This window comes from Ruditapes philippinarum, unplaced genomic scaffold, assembly GCF_026571515.1.
Source record: "Ruditapes philippinarum isolate M1 unplaced genomic scaffold, ASM2657151v2 ctg1507_1_1_1_1, whole genome shotgun sequence".
NCBI lineage: Eukaryota > Metazoa > Mollusca > Bivalvia > Venerida > Veneridae > Ruditapes > Ruditapes philippinarum.
The window spans coordinates 4,763-25,706 of record NW_026859479.1 but is presented as its reverse complement, the minus strand read 5'-3'; the positions used below and the strand labels follow the sequence as shown (position 1 = coordinate 25,706).

Sequence of the window (20,944 nt, the reverse complement as noted above, 5' to 3'; positions counted from 1 at the left end):
AAAACTGGCTCAGTGGGTATGTTCTGCCATGTTTTTCTAAGTGAAAGGCATGGAAAGTTGCCAATATTTTAGCATGCAACAATAGATAAAAGATTTATCTTTCAAATGGTATATAATATTAAAGGATCAAATGTATATTCATTAAGTTTTATTTGCTACAAAATGCCTAATTTTTCACTTTTTGATAGGCATGAGTGATATTTCAATGGAGTATATAGGAGCTGCTTATCTCTGTTATCTATGTCACTGGTTTTGTGAAATGTTTATATGCATACTGTACCGACAATAAATAAATTTTATTTGATTTCATAGAAGTTTTCCTATAATCTTATTCTATCTAAGAGAAAGGAAGAAAGTTATTTTATGTCCCAGAATCTATAAAACCACAATATTTTTGTTGACCAAGTATAAAAGTACAAAACCGGGTTTTAAAACGCGGTTTTGTATTTTATCCGACCGGAAGAAGGTCGACAACGACAATATTTTTGTAACAATATTTAGGCCATGCCTCTACGCCGCAAATTTTAAAAAATAAAAGGAAAAAATGTCTAAAAGGAGTAGAAAGGTTTCGAAAAAGAAAAGCCAGAAAGAGAACAATGAAAATTCTATAAAGATTGCAAATGAACTTTCAGATAATCAAATATTCAGGAAGGAGGAGTATTCCATGCTCTTTACAGATTACAGACTGAAAACGTTTACAGACTGGCCGTTTGATGAAGACAACTCCTGCAATCCCTATGCTGTAAGAATAACAATTATTTCGAATACTTAAATTATTTTTGAATGTAATCATTTAATGTACATTTTGTTTATCACATATACTTTTGATTATGATAGTTTGTATCCATTGATTGATCTAGGGGGTCCTACTAAACACTGCTAAGGACTGCTAAGGACCGCTAAGGACTGCTAAGGAGCCACAAAGGACTACTAAAGAGGCACAAAGGACCTTAAAATACCTCCTAGGCCATTCTTATATTATATGGTATTATTTTTAGTGAAAATAAAATTATAATTTTAAGAAAAAATATGATTTTGGTGAAAATTTTATGAGTTGTCGGACCGCTAAGGACTGCTCAGATACACAAAAGACTGCTAGGGAGGCACAAAGGACCTTAAAATACCTCCTAGGGCATTCTTATAATACAAGGTAGTATGTTTAGTGACAAAAAATGTATTATTTTAAGAAAAAATATCATTTTAGTGATAAAATTTATGTTTTTGAAGAGTTGTCGGACCGCTAAGGACTGCTCAGGTGCACTAACAACTGCTAGGGAGGCACAAAGGACCTTCAAATCCCTCCTAGAACATTCTTATAATATATGGTAGTAAGTTAATAGACAAAAATGTATTATTGTAAGAAAAAAATATAATTTTGGTGATAGAATTTATGCTTTCGGATGAGTTGCAGGACCGCTAAGGACTGCTCAGGTGCGAAAAGGACTGCTAGGCAGGCACAAAGACCTATAAATATTTCCTAGGGAGGCACAAAGGACCTTAAAATAACTGTTGGGGCATTCTTATAATTCATGGTAGTATGTTTAGTGACAAAAAATGTATAATTTTAAGAAAAAATTTCATTTTAGTGATAAAATTCATGTTTTTGAAGAGTTGTCGGACCGCTAAGGACTGCTCAGGTGCACTAACAACTGCTAGGGAGGCACAAAGGACCTTCAAATCCCTCCTAGAACATTCTTATAATATATGGTAGTAAGTTAATAGACAAAAATGTATTATTGTAAGAAAAAAATATAATTTTGGTGATAGAATTTATGCTTTCGATGAGTTGCAGGACCGCTAAGGACTGCTCAGGTGCGAAAAGGACTGCTAGGCAGGCACAAAGACCTATAAATATTTCCTAGGGAGGCACAAAGGACCTTAAAATAACTGTTGGGGTATTCTTATAATTCATGGTAGTATGTTTAGTGACAAAAAATGTATAATTTTAAGAAAAAATATCATTTTAGTGATAAAATTCATGTTTTTGAAGAGTTGTCGGACCGCTAAGGACTGCTCAGGTGCACTAACAACTGCTAGGGAGGCACAAAGGACCTTCAAATCCCTCCTAGAACATTCTTATAATATATAGTAGTAAGTTAATAGACAAAAATGTATTATTGTAAGAAAAAAATATAATTTTGGTGATAGAATTTATGCTTTCGATGAGTTGCCGGACCGCTAAGGACTGCTCAGGTGCGAAAAGGACTGCTAGGGACCTTAAAATATTTCCTAAGGAGGCACAAAGGACCTTAAAATACCTGTAAGGGCATTCTTATAATTCATGGTAGTATGTTTAGTGATAAAAAATGTATAATTTTAAGAAAAAATATTATTTTAGTGATAAAATTCATGTTTTTGAAGAGTTGTCGGACCGCTAAGGACTGCTCAGGTGCACTAACAACTGCTAGGGAGGCACAAAGGACCTTCAAATCCCTCCTAGAACATTCTTATAATATATGGTAGTAAGTTTAGTGAGAAAAAATGTATAATTTTAAGAAAAAATATAATTGTGGTGATAGAATTTATGTTTTCGATGAGTTGCTGGACCGCTAAGGAGAGCTCAGGTGCGCAAAGAACTGCTAGGGAGGCACAAAGGACCTTAAATTACTTCCTAGGGCATTCTTATAATATATGGTAGTATATTTAGTGAGAAAATATGTATAATTTTAAGAAAAAATATAATTTTAGTGATAAAATTTATGTTTTTGAAGAGTTGTCGGACCGCTAAGGACTGCTCAGGTGCACTAACAACTGCTAGGGAGGCACAAAGGACCTTCAAATCCCTCCTAGAACATTCTTATAATATATGGTAGTAAGTTAATAGACAAAAATGTATTATTGTAAGAAAAAAATATAATTTTGGTGATAGAATTTATGCTTTCGATGAGTTGCAGGACCGCTAAGGACTGCTCAGGTGCGAAAAGGACTGCTAGGCAGGCACAAAGACCTATAAATATTTCCTAGGGAGGCACAAAGGACCTTAAAATAACTGTTGGGGCATTCTTATAATTCATGGTAGTATGTTTAGTGACAAAAAATGTATAATTTTAAGAAAAAATATTCATTTTAGTGATAAAATTCATGTTTTTGAAGAGTTGTCGGACCGCTAAGGACTGCTCAGGTGCACTAACAACTGCTAGGGAGGCACAAAGGACCTTCAAATCCCTCCTAGAACATTCTTATAATATATGGTAGTAAGTTAATAGACAAAAATGTATTATTGTAAGAAAAAAAATATAATTTTGGTGATAGAATTTATGCTTTCGATGAGTTGCAGGACCGCTAAGGACTGCTCAGGTGCGAAAAGGACTGCTAGGCAGGCACAAAGACCTATAAATATTTCCTAGGGAGGCACAAAGGACCTTAAAATAACTGTTGGGGCATTCTTATAATTCATGGTAGTATGTTTAGTGACAAAAAAATGTATAATTTTAAGAAAAAATATCATTTTAGTGATAAAATTCATGTTTTTGAAGAGTTGTCGGACCGCTAAGGACTGCTCAGGTGCACTAACAACTGCTAGGGAGGCACAAAGGACCTTCAAATCCCTCCTAGAACATTCTTATAATATATGGTAGTAAGTTAATAGACAAAAAATGTATTATTGTAAGAAAAAAATATAATTTTGGTGATAGAATTTATGCTTTCGATGAGTTGCCGGACCGCTAAGGACTGCTCAGGTGCGAAAAGGACTGCTAGGGACCTTAAAATATTTCCTAAGGAGGCACAAAGGACCTTAAAATACCTGTAAGGGCATTCTTATAATTCATGGTAGTATGTTTAGTGATAAAAAATGTATAATTTTAAGAAAAAATATTATTTTAGTGATAAAATTCATGTTTTTGAAGAGTTGTCGGACCGCTAAGGACTGCTCAGGTGCACTAACAACTGCTAGGGAGGCACAAAGGACCTTCAAATCCCTCCTAGAACATTCTTATAATATATGGTAGTAAGTTTAGTGAGAAAAAATGTATAATTTTAAGAAAAAATATAATTGTGGTGATAGAATTTATGTTTTCGATGAGTTGCTGGACCGCTAAGGAGAGCTCAGGTGCGCAAAGAACTGCTAGGGAGGCACAAAGGACCTTAAATTACTTCCTAGGGCATTCTTTATAATATATGGTAGTATATTTAGTGAGAAAATATGTATAATTTTAAGAAAAAATATAATTTTCGTGATAGAATTTATGTTTTCGATGAGTTGCCAGACCGCTAAGGACTGCTCAGGTGCGAAAAGGACTGCTAGGGAGGCACAAAGGACCTTAAGTTACTTCCTAGGGCATTATTATAATATATTGTAGTAGGTTTATAGATAAAAAATGTAATATTTTAAGAAAAAAAATAATTTTGGTGATAGAATTATGTTTTCGATGAATTGGAGGACCGCTAAGGGGCACAAAGGACTGCTAGGGAGGCACAAAAGACCTTAAATTAATAATTGTTAGAGTATAGTAATTCTATTTAATTTTGTTTAGTGATCTTTCTATTTTTATGTATTTTGGTGTTGATTATTATGTTTTGGATGAGTAACAGGACTGCATAGGATGTGAAAATTGACTAGGTCTTTAAGTAAATGCTCTTATGTTAAGTGGTAATCAAATGTATAAAGAAAATCACTGTAGTGAATGAAATTATATTATGAAGAATTGAAGAAGAACAATTTTAAGTTCAAAGGAAATCAGAAAATAAATGTAATAAATGATCAAAAAAACAAAAAATTAATTTTCTGTCTACTCAGAACTCATTTGCTTTCTTCTCACATTTGAATATTAAGGATAGGGAAACTTGATATAGACATACATTGAAAATTGTTTTCACATATAACAGAATATTCACTTGTTGAATTGAAAGAATCTATGCACTAATTATATTACAATGAAAACAAACACTGTCATTATTTGATAAACCTGTATTGCATGTTATGTCAAGGCATAATCTTGAACTATGTAATACTATGTAAACTTCTGTATTTAAACTTCAATGATTTATATTTGTTGTTTTATTATGGTGATAATTTCATAAACTTTGATTTGGATTGATTTGAAGTCTTTTTTTTCAATTTAAAAGAATCTGGATTTATTTTACCATTTTCAAGACAGTGACATATGAATTGTCAATAAATGGATTATCAGTAATGTATATTGGGGTCAATTCCAAATTAAAGAAATCAGTTGTTTATTGTCAACACCTTTTACATATCAACACCTTCAAACTATCATCACAGGTGACAGCTCCACTATCATAAAGGTGGGGCGGTAAAAATTTGCATACTAATTACTGTGGATTAATAAATTATTGTGACAACTAAAACAAGCAGCCAATCAAGATAGTCATGTCCTCTAATTAATTTACAAAATTCACACCCATAAAGACTGCAGCCAATCAGTGATAATCTGTTTATTTGCATAAACTCCCATTTCCTTTAAAGTGGCCAATCAATAATAATTACTAAATTTAATGTGAATTTTAATTGCTTTTGTAAATAAACACTTAATTTTCAAAATCTATAAATAAAAAAATAGATAATTATGCAGTCATTCAATCTAGTTCTATTGTTATAAATTGATCATAGTGCTGGTTATTGTTAAATCTTATTGTTGGATTCATTTTCAGGTTATTTATCACATATACAAAATAAGAACAGTGAACTGTTAAAATGAGTATTCAATTCTACAATGACGCGCCTATAGTGTAACGCTATGTTTATATATAGCGCAAATGACGTCATGTCAAAGTGTTATTACACTAGTGTAATATCGTTTTTATTAAATGGCTTTATTACACTCCCTGCGCCGGGTTTAATTGTGATAAAAATATATATATATATATATTTTTTTTTAAGGACTGAAGTGGACAGATGTAACAGAAATGAGCAAATGATTCTTTTTACAATAACACTAAACTTATCTTGTTCTTATGTTGTATGATATGGAAGTAGTTAGCTTTGCAACTGTACATAGAAATATTTCACACTAAAATTAAATAGAATAATCATTACAGAATAATCTAATCAGGCTATATATTCACAGAAAACTATTAAAGTAGGATATATAGAATGTTGAACTGGGAAGTGACATTGTGGTTAAAATTAATCAATGGTTAAAACATAGATTCTTTAAGATCATTCTTTTTACTTCAATAAAAAACAAATCATCTATCCCAGCCCCTCATAAAACAGTGGGATAAGGATCCTAACTATATACATACAGATGGGGCTGGCACATTATTGGAAGTTAACAAGCTGTATATTGGGAGCTGTGTATTGTATATTGGGATGTGTGATATATTACAAACCAGTGGGGGTGCCAATATAGGGTGATATACTTCAAAACAGTGGGAGGGACTTTCTGTTAGAGAAATGCCTATTAAGTAGGCTGTAGATCAATTAAGTCTAAGGATCTATTGAACATCATTTTTTTATTGGCCAAATATATATTCCAATGAAAAAAAAAACAAACCCAAAAACAAATATATTTCACCACCCTGAATAAAGTATTTGTCTCCATATTCCAGCACATTGTCATATCACTTGACCAATATAATTATTATAAGAAATGGAAGAAGATCATAAGAAAAAGGATTTTAATATATGGTTATGACCCCAGTAATGAAAAGGTGATAATAACTAAAATTTGTATTTAAACAAAGTCCTAAACAAATATTTTGACTCTATAAATTTTAATGAATGATCAGCTGTCCATTTATACTGAAACATTAACATAGAGAACTATCAGTACTGGGAAATAATGAACTTATAACACTGAATCAATTCATAATAACATCTTCATATAATAATGTTACTGACATTTCACATAAATAAAAATAAAATTTCATCAATTGGTAGTAATAAATTACAACAATTTAAAAGCAGATCTGTAAATTTTTTAATGAAAATTTTTTATTTGTTGGTATTTACTAATTTAGTAAAATAGAAATTCAAGCTTATGACAACTTATAATTTACTTCAGCCTGTATAATATCTATTAAAAACATAAATCTGATTATATCACTATATATATTGTTTTGTAAATATATATAGAAAGTTACTGTCTGTATGATAATTTTCTTTAACACAATGGTAATACATTAGCTGGAAATAAAGAATCTTCCTTTCATTATCAATGTTCTTATTTAATTCAGAACAGTTTATTCAAATGTCTATGCAACTTTTCATTTTGAAATACAAAAAGAAAGGAACTCCTTGATCAAGGAGCTTGATTCTATGTATTTTTGCTGAAATTTGTTCTATTTGTTTACATTAATTGAACATTATGTACTATTTAAAGCAAATAAAGCTATTATCATTATATTAAAAACCAAAATCCCAGGGACTACCGGTATATGAGATTTGAACATCTAGTGTAACATTTCCCCCAAAAATGTAACAAACGCCTCCCTGCGGCGTGTAATTTCTGGGTTTTCTAACAAAAAATGATTAGAAAGTCATAGAATTTTTGATGTTTTTTTTAGGAAATGTGTTTGCATATTTGATTTAAGAATGATTTGGTGTTTGTATCTTGTTTTAAGATTGACAATTTGCAGAATATTCATCCAAATAGTTATCCTTTCTGTGATATTTTAATAACTTTATTATTTGACATAGATAGTCCATTTACTGTGCAGAAGAGACAATTTGTTCAGCCAATATACACATTTTCAACATACATGTATATGCAAAAATGCGATTGATTCATAATGATATGTGTTTGTATATATATTCTTCTTGTATATACCGGTAGATGTTTTGATATGTGTTTAAGACTGGCTTGATAATTGATATGTGCTTGTATATAAATATGTATACTTGCATTTTTGTCAGGGTATGTCTTTGTATATAGTAGTTATGATGTGTGTTAGAGACCGGCTTCATATGTGATATGTGCTTAAACATTAATATGTATACTTGCATTTTTGTCAGAGTATGTCTTTGTATATAGTAGTTATGATGTGTGTTAGAGACCGGCTTGATAATTGATATGTGCTTAAACATTAATATGTATACTTGCATTTTTGTCAGAGTATGTCTTTGTATATAGATGTTATGATGTGTGTTTAAGACCGGCTTCATATGTGATATATGCTTAAACATTAATATGTATACTTGCTTTTTTGTCAGGGTATGTCTTTGTATATAGTAGTTATGATGTGTGTTAGAGACCGGCTTGATAATTGATATATGCTTAAACATAAATATGTGCACTTGCTTTTTTGTCAGGGTATGTCTTTGTATATAGTAGTTATGATGTGTGTTAGAGACCGGCTTCATATGTGATATGTGCTTAAACATTAATATGTATACTTGCATTTTTGTCAGAGTATGTCTTTGTATATAGTAGTTATGATGTGTGTTAGAGACCGGCTTGATAATTGATATGTGCTTAAACATTTATATGTATACTTGCATTTTTGTCAGGGTATGTCTTTGTATATAGATGTTATGATGTGTGTTTAAGACCGGCTTCATATGTGATATATGCTTAAACATAAATATGTGTACTTGCTTTTTTGTCAGGGTATGTCTTTGTTTATAGATGTTATGATGTGTGTTTAAGACCGGCTTCATATGTGATATATGCTTAAACATAAATATGTGTACTTGCTTTTTTGTCAGGGTATGTCTTTGTATATAGATGTTATGATGTGTGTTTAAGACCGGCTTCATATGTGATATATGCTTAAACATTAATATGTATACTTGCTTTTTTGTCAGGGTATGTCTTTGTATATATATGTTATGATGTGTGTTTAAGACCGGCTTCATATGTGATATATGCTTAAACATTAATATGTATACTTGCATTTTTGTCAGGGTGTGTCTTTGTATATAGTAGTTATGATGTGTGTTAGAGACGGGCTTGATAATTGATATGTGCTTAAACATAAATATGTGTACTTGCTTTTTTGTCAGGGTATGTCTTTGTATATAGATGTTATGATGTGTGTTAGAGACCGGCTTGATAATTGATATGTGCTTAAACATAAATGTGTACTTGCATTTTTGTCAGGGTATGTCTTTGTATATAGATGTTATGATGTGTGTTTAAGACCAGCTTGATAATTGATATGTGCTTAAACATAAGTATATATACTTGCATTTGTTTTGTCAGGGTAATTGTTTTGTATAAAGATGTTATGATGTGTGTTTAAGACCGACTTCATAATTGATATGTGCTTTAACATAAATGTGTACTTGCATTTTTGTCAGAGTATGTCTTTGTATATAGATGTTATGATGTGTGTTAGAGACCGGCTTCATAATTGATATGACCACTGCTTAAACATAAATATGTGTACTTGCATTTATTTTGTAATAATATATGTTTATATATAGATGTTTTGCTATGTTGTTTAAAATTTTGATACAATGAAATGTGCTTGTATAACAATGAATAATTGTAGCTTTTGAAAGATTTGATCTGTCAGACTGCACAGATATGCATGCTAAGCCTAGATCAATGATTTAGGCATATAAGAAAGATGGTATGTGATTCACCATGATATGATTTTTTTTATATCCACTATTTGATATGTGCTTGTACATTCGTATAAAAACTTTTTTTCTTTTATTCTGTCATGATATGTGTCTGTATATCAATACAGATGTTTTGATATGTCTTTAAGACTTGCAATATTATTTGATCTGTGTGTATTCATCAATATATTAGCTTTCATTAATTTTGTCATGGTATATGTTTGTATATAGATGTATTATAACAAATGCCCTTACAGGTATTTTAAGGTCCTTTGTGCCTCCTTAGGAAATATTTTAAGGTCCCTAGCAGTCCTTTTCGCACCTGAGCAGTCCTTAGCGGTCCGGCAACTCATCGAAAGCATAAATTCTATCACCAAAATTATATTTTTTTCTTACAATAATACATTTTTGTCTATTAACTTACTACCATATATTATAAGAATGTTCTAGGAGGGATTTGAAGGTCCTTTGTGCCTCCCTAGCAGTTGTTAGTGCACCTGAGCAGTCCTTAGCGGTCCGACAACTCTTCAAAAACATAAATTTTATCACTAAAATGATATTTTTTCTTAAAATAATACATTTTTTGTCACTAAACATACTACCTTGTATTATAAGAATGCCCTAGGAGGTATTTTAAGGTCCTTTGTGCCTCCCTAGCAGTCTTTTGTGTATCTGAGCAGTCCTTAGCGGTCCGACAACTCATAAAATTTTCACCAAAATCATATTTTTTCTTAAAATTATAATTTTTTTTTCACTAAAAATAATACCATATAATATAAGAATGGCCTAGGAGGTATTTAAAGGTCCTTTGTGCCTCTTTAGTAGTCCTTTGTGGCTCCTTAGCAGTCCTTAGCAGTCCTTAGCGGTCCTTAGCAGTCCTTAGCAGTGTTTAGTAGGACCGGATCTTAGGGCCCAAAAAATTTTTTTTTGGTCCCAGGATCAACCAAAGGTTCTGCATGTAGCCCAACAAATTGTGCGCTTTAGGGCTTTTTATTATATAGACGATGATCGCCCTTCGTAAAGACAGACATCTATGAAATATCAGATTATAAAATTGGTCCGTCTTGCAGTCAAAATATTGATACTACCAAAGGTTCCAAACCTGAATGTTCTGGCAATGGCAGTGGCTAGCCGTATGAACCCGTATTGCTGGCCAAAAGTTCTAGCTGTTCGTGAGTCATGTAGGACTAGCCTATAAGCCCTGTTGCTGTTTCGGCCCCAAACCAAATAACTTGACCCCAGCCAAAAAATCGGCCTGAAAGACGTTTTTTTTTTTTAAACGAAAATGGAACAAATCTTATATATATATGCTTTATTTGCCAAGAGTCGTGGGCATTTCTAAAAATAGACCAGTGACGTATGATGACGTCACAGGAACAAGCATGGAAATTACCAGAAAATGTTTAACTATTTGTATTCTGCACTGTCATGATCTTTTATGCATCTCTTAAGACTTATTTCCGATTATATAGCTCATTTTATATAGGTACCATTTTGCATTCACATGCATTTTGCTTTTCCTTGAGTCGTGGCTAACATGTATGTCAACAGTACTTAGTGTAAGAAAACATTGGTCAAATCTCAGTGAACTATTTCAAGTTACCTTACCAATTTATTAAACATCATTATATGACTAGAGCCTCCTATCTTAAACGATTTAGATTCAGATTTGATTAATTTATTCGGTACTTAACAGTCCTCAATAAAATCTATTAAAGTTTGTAATGAAACTAAAATAAAACGTCAGGGCAACTTTCATTCTGCCTTCAAAATCTTTTATACATTAACAAAACTGTAGCAACAATTGCAAATGATATTTTAAAAAAAACAATGTGGTTTTCAAATGTATCCTATTCCGTTAATTTTGCTTTATAAACAAACATAACAAGTTGCAAAAAAACGGAGATACAACAAATGATTTCAAAATTTTATTCAAGATAGATAATGGATCGATAATAGAATTAGATATAATGATGCCAATGACCAAGTGTTAGTTTACATTTCAATTAATAGTTCAGTGAGACTTTCTGTGGGGCCCAATTTTGGCGCGAAATTAAGTCGCACCTGCTCCAAACACCGGAAACCAGTAGGTTGTTGTTGTCAAAAAATGTAAACAAACCCTACAAATGGCCAAATGATTCGATTATAACAGTATTTACAACTTTTTAACAACAAATGAAATGAAATATTAACTTCTAAAATACATTTTTAACCATACAAAAAGTCATTTACGATTTTAACCCACCCACGACTCAAGGAAAACCCACGACTTAAGGAAAAGCAGCCATACTCTTTGTTTACACCTTGGGGGTAAAGCCCAGTTCTGGCAGGTTCTTAAATATTCAATACCGGTAGTTGATCTTTTCCCCCTGGCTTTAGGCCTTGCATCAACTTCATCAAGAACCTGTTGAGAGGCATATAGGGCTTAGACATATGATTTTAAAAAAGAGATTAGGACAGAGAAAGATGGAAAACAAAGCTGCCGAAATCATGTCTGATTCCATGTAGCCTCATTTATAATTTAAGTGTGAAAGGTTTTGACCCATTTACATGTAACTTTTTTTCCTACTGTCAAACGCTTTACGACATATTTTAACTGTCAATTTAACTTTCAAGGCAGGAAAAATTTATCAGCAACAATGCTGCTGGTTTAAATTGATTTAAATGGTAAAAATTGTCACTATATTTAATTATAAATTTTGTTACTGATCACAATAAAAAACTAGAACTCGCGAGTCAGATGTGTCACCTTGTGAACAATATATTTAGGAGAAATGGCCAGGACAAGAAAATTAACAAAGGGCAATAACTTAAAAAATGAGAAGTGCAGAGCAGCAGTTTCTTTGCACTGCACTTCTTATCAATAAGATATATCATCCTATGAAGTTTCAAGTCCATAGCTTTTATAATTTATGAGAAATGGCCTGGACAAAAATAAAGTATGAAAATTAATAAAGGGTAATAACTCAAAAATAAGAAATGCAGAGTACCGGTTCTTGTACACTGCACTTTTTCTTAATGAGATCTATCATCCTATGAAGTTTCATGTCCATAGCTTTTATACTTTAGGAGAAATGACCTGGACAAAAATAAAGTATGAAAATTAACAAAGGGCAATAACTCAAAAAATAAGAAATGCAGAGTACTGGTTCTTGTGCACTGCACTTGGGGTTATTGAAAGAAGCATGCATACCAAGTTTGAAGTCAATCAGATTTATAGTGACTAAGTTATGCTCCGGACAGGCTTAAGGGGACGCCGACAATAAAGCCGACACAGCTGACAAAAGTAACCCCTATATTTTGCCTTTTCAAGGCGACACAATTACAGGTCTCTGAATGCATACCAGCGATTTATGGCCTTGTCCAGTCTCTAGATCAGCAAATTTTATTTAATGACTGCTTTTAAACTGGGAAATACCAATAAAAAATGTGCAGCTGTTTGCCTGTCTCCAATATTTGCATGTCTAGAGACCAGAGGTGATCAGAAATTTAGAGGAATAATGTTTACATATGCACCAGGTACTATTAAGGATGGAAGACTTAAAACTCAATAAATTTTGAGAGAGAAATTAAGTGGGATTATGTGTCCGAAAATAGCATTAAGACAATTAAAGAAGCTTTATTGCTTCATTACATTTTACATTTTATTTCAGCTTGCATCAGCAGGATTCTATCATATCCCAACAAATGAGGAACCGGATGCCACCAGATGTTTCTGTTGTTACAAAGATTTAGATGGCTGGGAACCAGATGATAACCCTTGGTAAAAATATAAACTATATTATACTAATTAAAGGATAAAAAGCTATGAATATGTAAAGAACTCTTTTGTTCAATTCTCGAAAGATTTGTGACCCAGAATGTCTCTGTTATGTAACACATATAAAATGATTAATGTTTGTAACCAAATACTATGTTGCTGTTTTAAGAAGTTTAACCATTAAGCAATGATTTCGTGTATGTGACATTTGCACAACAGATATTAGACCAAAAATAAATATTTTTTCTTTCTCCTGCAGGGAAGAACACCGCAAACATTCACCACACTGTGCATTCTTGTCCTTGAATAAATCAGTGGAAAAGTTAACAGTGGATGAATTCCTCAAGTTGGAATGTGAAAGACAGAAAAACAAACTGGTGAGTATTGTTTAGGTAACACATGACTTGAAGTTGCTGTGTGATAGTGGATATTGTCAGTATGGGAACTGGTATATTACCCAGGGATGTAGTGGAGATTTACATTCAAGGATTAAGTTATAACTAAATGTATTAATTCTAGAACCTTCATTTACAAATGTCACATGTATGGGCTGAAGCTTGGCCCTTGAGTTTAAGGAAAATAACTAATTTAGGGGGGAAAACATATCAAAGATAAGGTAAACTGTATAAAAGATCTTATTTTACCAAAATTTACCTTGTAATGCTTGGAGACATATTTCCTATGTTGACATGAAAATTTATTAGTTTTCCCTTGTTGAAAAATACTAAACAGTTTTAGCTCTGTAAAGCAATATCCTTTGGTAGAAAATGATTTTGGTTGCTGCGGAGGGGTGTTGTTTTTTTTTTGGCACAGATTGAATTTATTATGAAGTCTTGTTGTTATATAGAGGTGTTTACAGAAGGCCTTTCTGCAGATGCATTTTCTTATATATTTATAATTTGCGTAACCTTCCAGAAAATTCTGACAAAAGTATCTACATACAAAGCCTCTGGCACAATTGCCCATAAAAGTAAACAGAGCACAGCAAGAAAATAAATTAGAGATAATTTTTTATACCCCCGCACAACAAAGTTGTAAGGGGGGTATACTGGAATCAGCTTGTCCGTCCGTCCGTCGGTTTTTTCTTGTCCGCCCAATAACTTAAGATTCCTTTGACCCTTAGTCTTCATATTTGGCATGGAGGTTAGTCATGATTAGTATATGACCCCTATTGATTTTGAGGTCACTAGGTCAAAGGTCAAGGTCACAGGGGCCTTGACTTCAAAAAGCTTGTCCGCCCAATAACTTAACATTCCTTTGACCTACAGTGGTCATATTTGGCATGGAGGTTAGTCATGATTAGTAGATGACCCCTATTGATTTTGAGGTCACCAGGTCAAAGGTCAAGGTCACAGCGGCCTTGACTTCAAAAAGCTTGTCCGCCCAATAACTTAAGATTCCTTTGACCCTTAGTCTTCATATTTGGCATGGAGGTTAGTCATGATTAGTAGATGACCCCTATTGATTTTGAGGTCACTAGGTCAAAGGTCAAGGTCACAGGGGCCTTGACTTCAAAAAGCTTGTCCGCCCAATAACTTAAGATTCCTTTGACCTACAGTCTTCATATTTGGCATGGAGGTTAGTCATGATTAGTAGATGACCCCTATTGATTTTGAGGTCACCCGGTTAAAGGTCAAGGTCACAGGGCCTTGACTTCAAAAAGCTTGTCCGCCCAATAACTTAGATTCCTTTGACCTACAGTCGTCATATTTGGCATGGAGGTTAGTCATGATTAATAGATGACCCCTATTGATTTTGAGGTCACCAGGTCAAAGGTCAAGGTCACAGGGGCCTTGACTTCAAAAAGCTTGTCCGCCCAATAACTTAAGATTCCTTTGACCCTTAGTCTTCATATTTGGCATGGAGGTTAGTCATGATTAGTAGATGACCCCTATTGATTTTGAGGTCACTAGGTCAAAGGTCAAGGTCACAGGGGCCTTGACTTCAAAAAGCTTGTCCGCCCAATAACTTAAGATTCCTTTGACCTACAGTCGTCATATTTGGCATGGAGGTTAGTCATGATTAGTAGATGACCCCTATTGATTTTGAGGTCACCAGGTCAAAGGTCAAGGTCACAGCGGCCTTGACTTCAAAAAGCTTGTCCGCCCAATAACTTAAGATTCCTTTGACCTACAGTGGTCATATTTGGCGTGGAGGTTAGTCATGATTAGTAGATGACCCCTATTGATTTTGAGGTCACTAGGTCAAAGGTCAAGGTCACAGGGGCCTTGACTTCAAAAAGCTTGTCCGCCCAATAACTTAAGATTCCTATGACCCACAGTCTTCATATTTGGAATGGAGGTTAGTCATGATTAGTAGATGACCCCTATTGATTTTGAGGTCACTGGATCAAAGGTCAAGGTCACAGGGACTTTGACTTCAAAAAGTTTGTCCACCCATTAACTTAAGATTCCTTTAACCCACAGTCTTCATATTTCATTTGGCATGGATGTTGATCATGACTATAAGGTGACCCCTATTGATTTTGAGGTCACTGGGTCAAAGGTCAAGGTCACAGGGACCTTGACAAAAAAAAGCTTTTCTTCTCAATTGCTAAAGAATGTTCTGTCCGCAATGTATTGATTTTGACATTTTCACATTTGAAGCATGTAGAATACATAACTTAGCAATGCACTGGCTTAGTAACCTCAGATTTGGCAGGGAGGTTGTCCTTGAGCTCTAAATGGCCACTGTTGATTCTGACAAAGTGGTATGCGGGGGTATTCACGCCATCATAGTGGCAGTTCTAGTTAGTTTTAATAATATTTATTGCATGAATGACTTTCGTGGTAGTTGAAAGTGATTTTTTTTCCAGAAAAAGTTATTTCACATCAAGATTGATGAATTGAAGCACCACGGGAAGAATGTACGAATGGAGATGGCTAAAATAAATAAATGATGTCCCCGTCCCCCCCTTCAACATAATCTTAAATCTGTGATTGTAAATAAAAGGAACTATATTAACCTTACCATCTGAATGCCTACAACAAGGATGTCATACAAATGCCACAGGAATTTAGCCACGCTAGCCAGCGTTGCAGTGCAGAGTTACACTAAAAATTTTTGTACTATTTGCTGTTTATGTTCTTGGTTTTATGTTAAAATTGAAAACACATTAAATATGAATATAGATATTTGAACAGGACATGACTGTACACTCTGCAAAAATCAGTGTCAGTGCAAATTTAATTTATCAGTCTCCTTTTAAGTCCTACACATATATACCATAATGCAGTTTTCAAAAGAAAAAGAAAAAAAGTTGTTTTAATTTTGAACTTAAAAGTTAGCAAAAAATACAGAACAAAATTTTATCACACACGCGTGCCAATTTTGCGACTTCGTAAAAATGGTATTGCACGGCTGTGCATATATTTTGAGGTGACGTCATTAGCGTTACACAAACATAGTGTACAGACGCGCTAAATGTTAGCGTTATACTATAGGCACATCAATGTAAAATGACTTTTATTTCACTTTAAATGGTCTTTATTTTGGGTATGTGATAAATAGAATATTAAATTCTTGTAAGTTCATTACTGAATTTATTGCACTCGTTGAATAAAATAATATTATGCTCGCCAGAGGCTCGCATAATATAATTTCATTCAACTTGTGCAATAAATTCAGTATTGAACTTACACTCATTCAATATCCTCTATATATTATAATGTAATTAATAACTGTAACTTTGGTGAAGAATCTTATTTTATTTTTGCAAGATAATATTTTTTTCATATTATCACAATGTATGTATAGGTTAGAGTGCATATTGGGTGTTCTTCGTAAATAAGAAAGCTAAAAAGGAGCGGAGTTTGCGAAGCGACTGTAGCTTTCTTATTTACGAAGAACATCCTATATGCACTCTAACCGGCTTAGTGCTCCGCCCACTTGCGTTATATAATATAAAACGTCCAGTTTATATAAAATCTGTTCTATTAAGATTTGAAACCTGAAAATTTGAAAAATCCTCGTCGGTGATTGGCTTAAAATAATTGGCAAGCACTAATTATTATAAACATTGTAATTTATTCTTTTGTCTGTTGATATATTTATATTAACAATTCAAATTTGAGTACAGGACTGTTTAAGGTCGAGGACTCGAGTTTTTGATACTTTTCTTGTAATTATAATAGGCAAATATAGAAATATTTATGTTAGCAATATATTTTGCATGAAATTATTTTATATGAAGTACCAGAATGTTTTATACCATTCAATTATACAATCATGTTTTGTTTCATAAAACCTATGGTTTCATTAATTTATATGACTCACAAGATATTGGCACTCAATTGTTTACAGGCTTTGACAGATTTTGGTTGGTAACATTTACCAAAATAAAATCATTTTTTAATGCCTTTATGTGTGTATGACTACTTTTGTATATAATTTTATTTGTTTAAACTGTATGTTGGATATTTGTAGGGATTTTTTTTTTTAAAATTAGGAATATATTTAACTAAGAAAATGAGAAAATTTTAATAATGTCACTAGTGTATAGTGCAAGTAGAATAAAGAATATTGTTGAAACATCATTTCAGTGTGGTTATGAAAACCAAGATATAAAGTGTATGAAGTCTGTAAAGAATAATTAATCCTTCAACTTGCTGGAATGACAATAATTAGCCATTGCCACCAGTATAGAGCCAGGCCATTATGTTGGTAAATAAGTTAATTTACTTTGATATTGCTATCATTTATACTTTAAATGGACTATTCCAGATTCAAAGGATGGCAAATCCCTGATAAAAAATCAGCAGGTGAAAGGTTACAAGTATTGTGTTCTTTGTTACAAAATGCATTTGTATTATTTTCTTACAGATTTGTTTTCAAATATGAAAGAATAAAACTTTAAATTGGATTGGTCTACAATGTGCAGAATTTCCATATAAAAGTTGTTCATTTACATTCTTATTAAATATTGCTTGAGAAAAACAAATGAGAAATGACAAAACCAACATAGCGGGTTTGCGACCAGCATAGATCCAGACCAGCCTGCGCATCCGCGCAGTCTGATCAGGATCCATGCTGTTCGCTATCAGTTTCTCTACTTTTTATAGGGTTTGTAAGCAAACAGCATAGATCCTGATCAGACTGCGTAGATGCGCAGGCTGGTCTGGATCCATGCTGGTAGCAAAAGCATCACGTTGGTTTTGTCATGACACGGCTCATATTATTATTGTATAACTGCCCTTCAATTATAGACCAATTCACTTTGATTTGATAGATACTAGTTAAAAGAAATCTATCACTAAATTGTTGAAGTGGTAGGTGTATTTAATATCAATTTGGTGTTTTTACATTACATGGAATAATTAACAGCCCCTATTGTACTGAAATAAGCTTTTTATCAATGTAAATATGTATGTTTAAATTTTAAAATACTGTAGTTTTAAAATGATGTGATATTTTCACAAATAAAGATGCTATTATCACACACTTTTTTGTTGTGTTTAAACTGCATTGTTGTACCAAGGAATACACCAAGTGTAAATGCATGGGGTCTTCATGGTCAATTCCTATGCAAGAAAATGACAAACTTGTAAATACTTTATGATAGGCAAGAAAGTATGCCATATAGCATATATGTCAATTCAACAATCCTGAAGTTCACAAAAATTTGGCTGTGCAAGGTTATTTCTTGTTTTAATTCCAGTAGTTCACAATAGATATTAAAAAAATTCCGCTAAATCCCTTTCACATCAGTGAACATAATTGTTTACTTCTTCACCTTTTACCCGATTATGACCTTGATGTTGTGTCATGCATATCATAAGCACATAGCGTCAAGATGGTGATTATTTGTACCAAGTTATTTAAAATCTTACATAAAGTCAAAAAATTATAAAGAACATATAAACTTGACCTTGGGTGTAGCAGCCTGGATGTCGAGCTCTGCAGATTGTGTCATGGTGAGGATCATTTGTACCAAGTAATTTTAAAACCTTTTAATTGTCAATAAGTTATAGAGCAGACATGACATGAATACATGTTTTTACATTTGACCTTTCAGTGTGACCCTGACCTTCAGGGTTGTGACTTGATGATTTTTTTGCTCTGCCAATGATGTCATAATGGTGATCATTTCTGCCAAGTCATCATAAAACATTTCAGCGATTTAAATGCTATGGACAGACACAAAATGAAGACTCTTTAACATTTGACCTGTACGTGTGACCTTTGACCATGGGGGAAGCAATTCAATTATTGCACCTTGCACATCGTCTCATAATGGTGATCACTTGTGCCTAGAAATTTTGTAAAAAAATCAGAGGTTTAAAAGTTATGGAGGGGACACAAAATGTATACTTTTATACATTTGATCTTGAAGTGTGACCTTGACCTTGGGAGTAGCAATCCATTTATTGCCCTTTGCACATGTTCTTATAATGGTGATCAATTGTGTCATTATTTTTTTAAAAATTCAGCGGTTAAATAGTTATGGAGCAGACACAAAATATGGACCTTTTAACATTTGTCCATAAAGAGAGTTTAAAAGAGCAGACAGGAAATGTAGACTTCTTATTATGAAATGAAGACTTTTTAACATTTGACCTTGAAGGGTGACCTTGACCTTCGGGGTAGCAATCTTTGCGCTCTGCACATTGTCTCATTATGGTGATCACTTGTGTCATGTTTTTCAAAAAAATTTCAGCGGTTTAAGTTACGGAGCTGTCACAAAAGTGTTACGGACTGACAGACAGAGGCCATTCCTATAATTCCCTTTCAGCTATGCAGAAGGGGATTAACAATTACAATTTGCAGTTTGAAACACACAAGCGTTGTACAGTAAATCAATAACATTATTAAGTTGAGTGGACACCCAAGCATCTAGTCCCAGTACCTTAAATTTAGATCTGGTTAGCTAAAAACTACAACACACTGTTAAACAAATAGTTTATTTCATTTCATATTTTGATGTACAATCGTCCAATTCCATAATAATGAGTAAAACAAATTTGTTGTTCAGTTTTAAACTGAAACCATCTAGTACTGTTATAAAGTAATAAATAATTCATGCATTCAGTGCCACTAACATCATCATAACAAAAATCAAAATATTGAAACATCATTTTTTCATCAATGATATAAAATGCAAATACTTTACAAAGCTTTATTTCAGAGCCTGATAGCGTAATGATATTTACACTTTGGTTAAATACTCACATAAGTCCTCACTTTAACAATGCACCATTTCTACTGCATATAATGAAGTATAGATAATACTTCATTGTTAATCTGTTGCCCTTTTAAAAAAATGTTGTTTTATTTTTAAGTTACATTAACACAGTCTTTTTCTTTACTTGTCCATGAAGAACCAAGGTGCCTATAGGTCTTATTATTGAAGGCCTGTCCCCTGGGTAAAATTATTATCCATCCTTTTGATAAGTTGGTTTTCTTAACAAAATGATACACTTTGAAGAATACCATCCAATCAGATATTTCAAAACGAAGGTTTAAGAACCAATCTATGTTCACGGAAATTGGTATTAAAAACAAACTGACCATCAAGAAGCCCTTATCATATAAATGAAATAAAAATATATGGGAAACTATTTGTAATAATCATGGATCGATTTTAAGTGATGATGTTACCGATATATATAATGGTTATAACAATGAAGACGGCCGGTCATCAAGTGATCATGCAGTATGTACATAAGAATAAAGAGGGCTGGTCAATAAGTAATACTAATTTATGACATTAATCA

At 32.8% G+C, this 20,944-nt stretch overlaps 1 protein-coding gene across 1 annotated transcript; it reads left to right on the top strand.

Annotated features, from left to right (window-relative positions):
• The first annotated feature begins 489 nt into the window (after positions 1-489).
• LOC132756644 (baculoviral IAP repeat-containing protein 5-like) lies at positions 490-18,671 on the top strand. The gene is made up of 4 exons (XM_060747763.1): positions 490-742; positions 13,126-13,235; positions 13,492-13,609; positions 16,048-18,671. The coding sequence occupies exons 1-4, from the start codon at positions 545-547 to the stop codon at positions 16,129-16,131; spliced, it is 510 nt and encodes a 169-aa protein (XP_060603746.1). The 5' UTR covers positions 490-544; the 3' UTR covers positions 16,132-18,671.
• The last annotated feature ends 2,273 nt before the right edge of the window (positions 18,672-20,944 follow it).